At 44.7% G+C, this 10,969-nt stretch overlaps 1 protein-coding gene across 2 annotated transcripts; it reads right to left on the bottom strand.

Annotated features, from left to right (window-relative positions):
- Window positions 1-3,369: 3,369 nt before the first annotated feature.
- ING1 (inhibitor of growth family member 1) lies at window positions 3,370-9,846 on the bottom strand. Of its 2 annotated transcripts, none has more exons than XM_070942913.1 (2): window positions 9,239-9,846; window positions 3,370-5,040 (listed from the first exon to the last, which is right to left on the bottom strand). In XM_070942913.1, exons 1-2 carry the CDS (start codon window positions 9,378-9,380, stop codon window positions 4,337-4,339), a joined length of 846 nt encoding a protein of 281 aa, XP_070799014.1. In that variant the 5' UTR covers window positions 9,381-9,846; the 3' UTR covers window positions 3,370-4,336. The 2 variants fall into 2 exon arrangements, with proteins under 2 accessions (XP_070799014.1, XP_070799015.1); XM_070942914.1 differs by lacking the exon at window positions 9,239-9,846 and adding an exon at window positions 6,745-6,883.
- Between the last annotated feature and the right edge of the window lie 1,123 nt (window positions 9,847-10,969).

The following is a 10,969-nucleotide window of genomic DNA, read 5'->3' as shown; positions in this document are numbered from 1 at the left end:
AAGGAAACTATGCTACTGATTGGATTTCTCCCTGTGGACAAAGACATACATAGAATGTCTTGTATGGGCATGCCACTTACCATTTAATTTTCTTCTAGAATTGTTAAAAGCAAGGTATCAATTCTGACTAATCTAAAAGCTGATATGTGTTTTGGGCACAGGATGTTAAAGAACTAGCTGGCTGCTTAGAATGGTCTCTCTGCATACCTACATGATAGATTTTTGAAGTAGAGGTTAGGTTCTTCTGTAGATCAAGATTGAGAATCCACTGTTTGTCTCTGACTGAGTTTAGCCAATTGAGATCAAATAATGTGTTGAGTATCTGTAAAATCTTAGATTGGAAAATATTTCAATTAACATTAAGGAAATAGAATTATCCTGATGAGTCAAGTCAAGGTTTTAAATTTAAAAAAAACAGAACAAAGAACAAATCCTGTATTTCATCTAGCAGAATTGCTTTTAGGCCAATAGCAAAATTAATTTTGTTTCTAGTATTAATAAGAAATTGGAAACGCATCTGGGCAGGCACTGCAAGTATCTTTGGAATTTGATTGCACAGTCGCTACAATGAAATGAATCAGAGAAGCAAGCTTTCCTGAATAGGCAGAGAAGCAAAAGAGCATGAAGGTCAAGAAAAACCTCCTTTGGCAAACATACAGACGACTGTGAGCCAAGGAAGCAGGACAATGAAGAAACTTCAGTGCCAATGGAAATGGGAATCCATGACAGGCTGTTCCTATAGACCAGTGTCTCTCAACCTCAGCAACTTTGAGAGGTGAAAACTTCAGTTCCCCAGAATTCCCAGTATTGAAGTTCACACTTCTTAAAGTTCTGAGATTGAGAAACATGGTTCTAGAGAATGACTGCCAGTCACCTGAGAAAACCATGCCATAGAACATTGGGTCAACAAGAACCACTCAGAGAAAGAAGGGGTATGTCATGCTGTTAAATGTTTCTCTGTGAAGGGGAACTGAACAGCTCTATGCAGACTCAATAAAATGTTGTGTCTTTACAGTGTATAGGACAATAGAAAGGGCACCGAGCCTATTCAAAAACCTACTGACAAGGATCTTTTCATTTGTCCATGTGAGAATGAATGACAAAATATCCTGAAAGGAATCTCTGGAGACTATGAGACTTTGGATGGGAAAATGAAGAAAATAGGAGCAAATAGTTTTTTCATCAATGTTTCAACTTCAGGGTTATGGTGCAAGAAAACACAATCCTGGAAGTCAAAATCTGGCTACTCAAATGGTGTCACGGGGGATCCTGAGAATGGTTTGTGCCGGTATTTCTCAACCTCTGCAACATTAATGCGCATTCTGGGAGTTGACATCCACACATCTTAATATTGGAGAAGTTGAGAACAGTGGTCTATGCTATGAAAGATTCCTAGAAGAAACATCTTGGGGGTGGAGGGGGGGGGAAGGAAGGAAGGAAGGAAGGAAATATTTGGCAGCTGGCTCACAAACTTCATTAGAATGGTATAAAATTAGAACAGGAAGATTGCAAAAGCTCAGAACCAAATATGTGGCTACTGTATGGACGAAGACCAAGAAAGCAGAACACAACAGGAAAGCAATGGGATAGGCAGAATGAAAACTTGGGGAGTTTTGCAGAAGATAAGAGTGAAAGGTGGTACTCAAAATTTTAAATTATTGTGGGAAATAAACAGAGAACTAGAGATCTTAATTTAAGAAGATAAACGATCTTGCAACTTGATGGAATGATACTGATGAGTTGCAAAGTACTGAAAAACTACAATTGATTCAAAAGGATAATTTAATGGATCTATAGGGTGGTCATCTCACAGTCCCAAAAGACAGGTGCATATTCTTCAGAATCTAAAGAAAAATATGTTTAAAATTCAGAAATCAGAGTATGGCAACCATGTTGAGAGTATTTGGGTAACAATAAAGAAGAGAACAAAAAGATACAGATAGTATTTTTCTCCATCAGATTATTAGTCTTTCAAAGAGATATGCAATAATAATGAGGATTTCAGTTATGCTGACATCTGCTGGGGATGTAACTCCGGCAAGAGTCAGAAGTTTAATTCTTTTCTCTTACTGACAACTTTGTCAGAAGGCAGATGAAAGAACAAAGGGGTCTAATTATCCTGAATCTAAACCTCACCGACAGAGAAGAACTGGTAGAAGAAATTATTTCCTGGAGGAAAGTAATTGTGCCATCCTTGAATTTATATCTAGAGAATGGATGTAGATTATATGTTTTTATAGTCTACAAAAAGCCTCATGTCTATTTGCAACCTTCAATTGGATGAAATTGGAAGCTATAAGGCAATAATTATTGAAACAAGGTAACTCAAATAGGCAATCTTTTAGAATGCTGGGACACATGACATATCAGGAAATAAAGTTTGGGAAAGTTGTGGCCGCTTTAGAGCCATGTGATTGCAGTCAGGTGATTCTTGTTTCCATGCTCCCTGACAGCTTCCCAGAAGTCAATGGGAAACCCATCAAGAACTGTGATTACAGATACTTCCTGCAACCTTCCCAATAGAAAGGCTTTACTTGTGGGAAGCTTTTAGGGAGAGTGTCAATGGGGAAGCTGGCAGGGAAGGGTCTCAAGTTGCCTAAGTCTCCCCCACCCCTTCCCCAGTCCTGTGCTCATGCCAGCCACTTGCTCAACCCCTCACTCCCTCCCCCACCCAGCAGCAACCAGTTACTACCAGCTGACTTCAGGCTTCTGGTTGACTTCATGATCTTCATTTACAGGGAAGCTGGTAGGAAGTCCAAACTCCGGGTGTCACAGGAAGAGGGGAGGGAGGGAAGAAAAGAAATAAGACTTCCAATGCTTCCTGCCAGTTTCCCACAAGGAAACTCAACGGGGAAGCTGATGGGAAGTCAGAAGTCACTCCTACTGGTTGTTGTTGTTTTTTGCCTGCCCATGGTTTCTCTATTTAGGTAAGGAAATATCTCAGAAGTGATGACCCAATGGGTCATGGGTTGTCTATATGTATATGTGCGTCTAGGCAGAAAAAGTCTGGCAGAAGAGGGTGAATGAGTACCCACTGACATCTTATAAATTAGTGCTTGATTATTTAAGAAAATATGCACTCTTCTTTATAGGACTATATAGGATTACTTATAAAGTATTTAATTTTTTTCTAAATGTACAGAAATTAAGATATATGTTCACGATCCAGTACATTCAAGACAAAAGGAACAACAAAAGGAAAAGGAAAAAGAAAAGTAACATAGGTGTGATTGGATTATTCAATTTGTTTAATTTATTTCTTAATATCACAACTGTACAACTTTCATACATACAGAAGGAAATGCATATTGACTACATCATGGCATGTAGATGCATTTCCAATTATAATACAGTTAAGTGCAACTCCACTTGAAAATGTACATTTGTACAACTTATACAAAGTAAAGACTGCTACACTATTATTCTGTGACAGTATAAAGCCTTGATTTATGTTAAGTTTTCACTACTAAACCATTTTCTGGTTAAATACAAAATATACTAAATCATTTTTAAAAGGCCTTTCTGGTAGTTGGCCAGTATATAAAATATGTTGTGTAAAATTTAACCTTTTGCATTTTAAAAAATAAGCTTGTAACATGTTGTCATTGAGAGCTATTAAGAGTGACACATTTAACAGGAGCCATGCTGTAACTTCTTTTCCTTTGCTATTGCATCATTCACCATCTGTCTTAGAAACCAAAACCTACTGAAAGCAATGGTCTTTAATGTAAGATGAATTAATAGAGTGTATAGTGATCTCTCATAGTTTTGGCATTATTTTTAACTGAAACGAAGAACACATACTTCCAAGTAAATAGCCATAAAACCAATTCAGAGTGAAGTGTGCTTAAACCTAACTAAAATAAGATGGTTTAAGCACCCTAAGCTCTTCATTTGGTTGTATTTTTAATTGAACTTGCAAGGTAATGCTGCTTTATTCAAACTACAGAATAATTTTCTGGACAAACAAGACCACATTCTTCTACAAGGAAGAATGGAAAATGTTATTCAAGTTTCCACCTACATTTTTCACTGGTGAAGTCTTACCAGTTTGTGAAAATATGTTTTTTATAAGATGAACCTGAACATTATTACATGTTAACATTATTATTTTGCTCTATGTCTTGACCAATAGTTCATTTTTTTTTTTTGCTAACAACTGTATCAAAGGAAAAAAACCAAACATTTTTCCTATTGCCATTCATTCCTATGACAAGAATGGTCTGATGTATAACCTCCTTTAAAAATATACATTTACAATCCTGCAACCTCAACAAAAGGTGAGGCAGGAAATAAATATCAGTTCTCAGAGCTTTATTTGCTTCTGATCTAGAAACTACCTGTTGTAAGCTCTTTCTTTTTTAGATTTCTCCAGGGCTTTGTCCATTGTTTTCTCATTTTCTCCTCTACATTTGGGACAGTACCACTTGCCTTTGGGTTTATGATTGAGTCCCACACAAGAGAAGTGAAACCATTCAATTGGGCATTCATCATTGTCACAGCCTATCATTTCTCCATAGGAGACCTGGTTACACAAACAATAGGTTGGTTCATTGGGATCAATGGGCAGGTCTGCAGGGGAAGCCTCCCTCTCTGCTTTGGTCTTAGATCTCTTCTTTTTCTTGGAGGTTTTTGCTTTCTTCTCCTTTGGAGTTCCTGAAGTGATGTCATCATGATCATGATTATTAGAAGCATTCTCACGGTTTTCATTATTTCTTTGCCTCCTGGATCGCTTATTGTTGGGCTTTTCTGCCTGAGTCAGTGTTTCATTCTTTGATTTATCTTGGTTAGTCTTACCACTATTTCCAGTAATGTCATTAGTCTCTTGGCAGGTTTCAAATAATTCTACATGACTATCAACTTGTCTAGTTCTGTTCTCGACAAGTTCTACCATTTGGCTGACAATCTGGATCTTTTCATCTCCCAGTTCTTGACTTCGAATCAGTGCCCTCTGTATACAATGCAATAATCTTCTCTTTTGTACTGCATCTGTTTCCCGTTTGAATTTTTCATAATAGTCATCGAGTTCTTTTAAGATCTCTGTAAAGAAAGAATAAGGTTGTTATTTGTCAGCTTTGTACACAACACAGAAATGTTTAAGCTTCATCAAACAGGTTTGCTCAAACAAAAAACTCCCAAAACCTTTCATCATGTAACTTGCTCTACTTCTAAGCACCACTATTTGGAAAAAGAGATGTGTAATTTCTTCTAAATCGAACTTGACTGCTGATTTCATGAACATGTCTTTTTGGTTTTTCTGGCAACATACAGAAGTGCTTTCTTCCAAAATGACTTTATGAATTTCATATCTAGCCTATAGCTCTTTTATTGTATTACTTGGAAGTCTCATATTCAGATTATTTATTATTAGCATATGGCATTGTTACATTAGCCAGGATACCACAATATTGCAGAGTAGTAGTTTGGGTGGCAAGGTACCAGATCTGTTGTAGGAAACACTTGCACGCTTCCCAAAGTGCGCCACAGGAGGGCAAGCTGGCTTCACATCAGAAAGAAAGATGAGTGGCTCTTCCTGCAGCATCACCTCTCCTTCCCCATAGCTGCCACACAAATGGATGCTTTGGCTGTGAAGGTTGAGCTGGCAGGAATCTACTGCACAGAGCATCAACTCGTCTTTCCACCAAAGTGGTACCTATTTATCTACTTACATAGAATATGCTTTGGAACTGTTAAGTGGACAGAAGCTGAGGCAAGTGACGGGAGCTTACCCCGACACGCAGTGCTAGGACTCGAACCGCTGGAGCAGAGACCATCTCCAGTGTACTTAAGCCACTGAGCCATCGCACCTCTTCACATGCAGATGCTAACCAGGCGCAAACCTGTTTATTTTTCCATCCCAGACAAAATCATCCAGGGACTGTGGCATACTGAGATATAAACTGGAGCCTGGGAATAAAAATATTGGTGGTATAAATTGTTGATAAACAAATAAAATAAGCATTCCCTTGTTTCTACTAAACTTGCTGCTTCAAGATTTTACTCAGAGGTTCTGCTTCAAGTCACCATGGTTTATTTTGCTCATTATTTAGATATATGTTCATGTGTGTATAAAGTAAAAAAGGTAAAACTGACTTGAGCTTCTTGGCCACTCCATGGACATGTAGTTCTCTTAAAGCATCACAGAAGTAGTTTACAACTGTCTTCTTTCATTTCTTTTTTTTTTTTTTTGGGGGGGGGGGGGAAGGTTTTTCCCAGTACTGGGAATTTCCTGGTGGCCTCCCATCTAATTTCTTCTTAAGTAATTTAGCTTTTAAAATCAGCAAGGTTGGTGAGGCACTGCCACCTAGCTGAGCCGTTAATGTATTAGCCTCTAAAATATAGTAATAATTCATGCGATGTAAATTGTGCAATTTATCATCTTTTGTTGATTATATGCTGCGCAGATTTAGCCACAGTTTTTACTCTAAAATCCGAGCTGTCTTTCGAACTATTTGTAAGCCATTTTGAGGGAATACATGGGTTTTCAAGGACGGAATATGTCCGTCTCTTCTAAATCAACAGGAGGCAAAACATAGAAAAATACAATGTCTATTCCGTGTAATTTACATGCACTAATCTATCCCGCTGACTTTCTTTCTCCAACAGAAGCAGAGCCAGTCTTGGAACTGAGGCGACCTCTCTCTCTCTCCCGTGATGGCCGTTCGTTCCGTCCCCGTCTTTATTTTAGACCAGGGCTTCAAAGGGTCCTCTACGTATCAACCCAAAGAACGAAACGAAACATACCATTTGGGCAAAAGGAAAGAGAGTAAAAATAGATTTGCCCCCGACGCCTCCCTGCTTCGCGAAAAATAAAAAGCCGCTGCTGGTCAGCGTAGCACATCCCTTCCTCACCCGCGAAGTCCCGGCCGGAGCCTTAAGTCAATCAACGCGCGGGGAGGGGGGTAGAGACAAACGACGAGAGAGCAGGCCCCGCCTCCACCCACTTCCAGGGCAGCAGCCAATTTCGCGGATAAAGGGGCGGAGCCACCCCAGAGCACAAGAGGCCTCCCCGCAAGCCGCGGCGTCGCTGAGAGGGTGGAGCTGAAGCAGCAGAGCGCGCGCAGGGAGCGGGAAAACAAGGACCCTCAGGCCCCGCCCCGTCGCCGGGAGTGTGCGCTCGCGTCCGCTCCCACATTCGAAAAAGACCTAGTTCGTCCCAGCTGCCTCTCCTATCCTCAGCCAATCAGAAGCGCCTCCCTTGCCTCTCCCTCCCCCGTCTCCTTTTCAGGCAACGAAGCCACTCCCTCCCCGCCCCTCCCACAGGATGCGATATCGAGGACCATTGTTCTTAGAAGGGAAGTGGCGGTAGGCGTGAGTGCGTGTATGTCTGTTTTTCTCTTTACGTCTGTCTTTAATAGAACGTACGCGAAGAGCAGGAACTGTCCAACCGGCCAATCAAGGTCTGGCAACTCCCACCACAGTCCGCCTGGGTCGAAACCGTCCAATTAGAATAAGGAATTATACCAATAGCCCACCTTCTAGCTAAAAAGTATTTCCACCAATCAGGAGGGAAAGCCCCAAACCAACCTCCACCTCCTTGAATTCCAATGTTCCAATCAGGTCCCGAGGGCGGGCAGACGACAGCCTTCATCTTCCACATCTCAACCCATTAGTCACCGTACGCCTTCAACTCTTCCTTCAACTAGCAAGCCAATCAATCGCAGAGGAGCAGCCGGGGCAGTTCGAACTATTGGAAGAAACCTCCGCCCCGCCGCTCCCCCCCCCCCGCCCCATCCTCTACCCTTCGGTCCTGTCAGCGTCACTACGAAGCGAAGATCGGTAGAGAATTTAGGGGATACTAATCATTGAGCAACAGGGTGGGGCCAAAGCGGCTTCCTGAGGGAAGCTCCACCAATAAAGGCAAAGGAGGCGTGGCGAGCACAATCGGGGAATGACGAGGAACTATAAAAGCCCTGTGACGGCGCTTTTCACTCTCTTCTTTTAGAGCTGAAGCGCAGAGGCGTCTCCCTTTAGCGCAGTCGAGTGTTCACCGCGGGTTGAAATGCCCGCCCTTGTCCTTCAACCCTCCTCTCTTCCGTATTACCCCTCCTCAAAACAGCCGTTCCTACCCTCAAGTTTACGCTTGTCTCTTCCCTTTCTCTCTCGCCCTTTTTACACACACTCGCCTGCTTTTTTTGGCGCGTCTTACGGACGGGCGGCACAATATTAAGTCCTCACCACAAAACAAATACTTGCTGTTCCTACCCTACTCCTCCCTAAGCCCAGCAAACCCGAGCCGGTTCCCATCTCCTCCTCCAGTTCACCGGCGGAAAAGGAGTTTGAACGTGCCAGGGACACTCCGGTGTCACCTCCACTAACAGCCGTCGCACTCTTTTCACCGCTCTCCACCCCTTTTACCTCTCACAGCACCCGGTGACAAAGGACTTCTCCAGCTCTTTAACTCCCAACCACCATTTCCCGGGTTGCAGAGTGCGAGAGGGAGGGAAGGATCCAGCCTCCCTCTGCAAGAGCTGCAAAACGCGGCAGGAGTTTGGGAAGGGGGAGGCCCTCCGCACATCCCCAGCCCACACGGGATTTATATAATCGGTTCCCATCACTTTCCGTTCCTTCTCCCTGCAGAATTTGGGCGAGAGCAGCCCGTTTTGAAAGCAAACCCCATTGAAAAAAAGAAGAGGGAACGAAGGCTACAAGCCCGGCCCACCCCTCGCACACTCCAGCTAATCCACCCGCCCGCCCTCCCTCTCTCTTACTAGCACCCTCTTCTACTACAGCCATTGCGAATACTAGAAATTCCTCAATGTGGTGCCCTAGTCGGTCTCCCTCCTCTTCTTCCTCGCCGCTGTCCCACCGTCCCCAAAAGCAGCCCCTCTTCGCCGGGGAAAGAGGAAGAAACAGCTGCCTCCGTGCCCCATGCGTCCGGATTTTCCTGCCCCTCCTCTGCCCCGCTTCGATGCCGCCGCCTTTTTGTCCAGCATTTTTACACCTAAAAAGCCAAGTCCTCGCTTCAGAGCGGAGGACCGAAAGGAAGACCTTTTGTTCCGCCCCGAGAGGGGAAAAAAGAACTGGGTATCCCTGCAGAGTAACCCCCCCTTCTCTACTCTCCTTGCTTTCCGCTCCTCTTCTCACTAATAAATAATCCTGATAATAAAAGCCACCTTCTGCTTCAAGCTCGGGGGGCGCAGGGAAGGGACCCAAGAGACCATCTCTACAAACAAGGCAAGCCGAGGTGGCTTCTACAGACTCTCGTCCACCAACACATAAAGGAGAAAGCTCTTACCTTGGTATTTGGCGTCAATTTCCCTCATCAGGGAGACATTTCTCTGCAGATCGAAAGGCAGCGATTCGATCGAGTCCAGGTAATCCTCCACATAGTTCGCTAAATGGAGCTGCTCTCCGTTGGCAGGATTCAACATTTTCATCCGGCCGAAAATTGTGGGTATGTGTGTGTGTGTATCTCGTCCTCTCACCCCAATGGGCGAGAGTTTTCCTTTCCAGCACGGCAGCCCCAATGGCAAAGACTCAGTCCTCCGCCGCCTCGGTGCCTCTCTCCGGTTCCTCGATCCAACCGAAAAAAAACACCAGAAAAGCTACATCTGAATCTTTTCTTCCCTGAACAGGCAGTCACACAGTCCGCGAGTCTCTCCAGCGGCAGTAGCAGCTGATTGAATGGCTGTCGTTGTCGGTAACTCACCAAGGAGGTGGTAGGAACAATCAGAGGGATGTGTGTGCGTCTCAGTGTGAGTGTGTGAACAAGAGAGGGGAGGGTGGAAAGGGAGAAGACGGTCTAAAAAAAAAATACACAGATCTCCCCCGGCAGACAAGTAAGATCCGCGCGGTAAAAATGCCTGGAAGAAGGCAGAAGCCGCGTCTCCCAGTGCGTGCCGCTGCTCCTGTGCTGCCGGTGATCTTAATGCAGCTTTCTCTGTACGCCGCACTTGATCCAACGTGGAAAACCCAAATACCAGTTTCAAACACTTGGGAAACATTCAACCCCGCTAGCTAGTGCGCGTGCGCAGCACTCCCATTGCAAACCCCCCCCCCCCCGCCTCGGCAAGAGCAGCAGCAGCAACAGCCAGGACGCTCAATGCGCCGCTTTCTCTACAGTTGTGCTGGGCTCTCCCTCCTCCCCAGAAGGAAGTGAGACCGCGGGGGCGGGGGAGCTGCACGGGAATGGGGTTTTGTGCATGCCCAGCCAAATACAGCTTTCTGACGTAGTCATGTCTCGGGGCAGAGGAGGAGGGGGGGGGTCGCAAACGCAATACTGCTTACTCGTCTTTTCCAAAAAAAAAAAAAAGGGGGGGGCTGCGTTGCGCCGCCTCTGCTGGAGCGGGAACTCGGGCCGCGTTGGCCAAAGGCAAAACGAGAGAGATAACGTCTGAAGTTGGTGGGCGGCGTTTCATTCGGCGGCCGGCTTTTGAACTCTTCCGCCGGAGCCTTTGGATCGCTCAGTATCGCCGACCGGAGAACGGGCAGAGCTGGTAAGAGTTGGGGTGGTGGTTTTGGGTTTGTCGGGCCTCGGGCATAAACTTGGAGAACTTGCGGCAAAGGACTGTGGTCCTTGTCAGCCTCGGCATCAAGCCGCATCGGTGCCCAGAGAGGAAGAGATGCAACTGCTGGCTCCCTTCTGCCTCCCCTCTGCATTGTTTCGTTTCTCCAGTTTGCAGGAGTTTCCCGAGTTAAAAGGAGACCGTCTCCTTCCCTGCTTGAAGTTAGCCACTGCCTCTATTATTATAATCCAACACTGACAACAGGATGGCCCAATCCACCGTCAGGCTGTTTCCCACCCCTTTGCTTTCTAATCCAGTCACAGGCTGCGGGCTGCAGAGCCGGAAAAGAGGCAAGTAAAAATCGGTGCATGCGCAAATTGATGGCTTGTGAATAAAATGGAGGGCGAAAAGATGCAAAAAAAGTAGACTACATCTCCCTGTACCTGTTTTTTTTTTCCTTTTTTTTGTGATGCCGCATGCGCCCGGATAATGGCTACTGGACTCCGGGGTGGGGTAGCCCC

Source organism: Pituophis catenifer, unplaced genomic scaffold, assembly GCF_029215685.1.
Source record: "Pituophis catenifer annectens isolate HBS135680 unplaced genomic scaffold, rPitCat1.0.hap2 SCAF_4, whole genome shotgun sequence".
Taxonomy (NCBI): Eukaryota; Metazoa; Chordata; class Lepidosauria; order Squamata; family Colubridae; genus Pituophis; species Pituophis catenifer.
Note: the sequence above shows the minus strand (reverse complement) of the source record. Positions and strands in the feature narration are given on the sequence as shown.

Excerpts from the sequence above, each read along its gene's own strand:
- ING1 (XM_070942913.1), bottom strand. The coding sequence starts at position 9,380 with ATGAAAATGTTGAATCCTGCCAACGGAGAGCAGCTCCATTTAGCGAAC. Across the intron at positions 5,041-9,238 it reads AATTGACGCCAAATACCAAG|AGATCTTAAAAGAACTCGAT; the intron begins GTAAGAGCTTTC and ends CTTTCTTTACAG.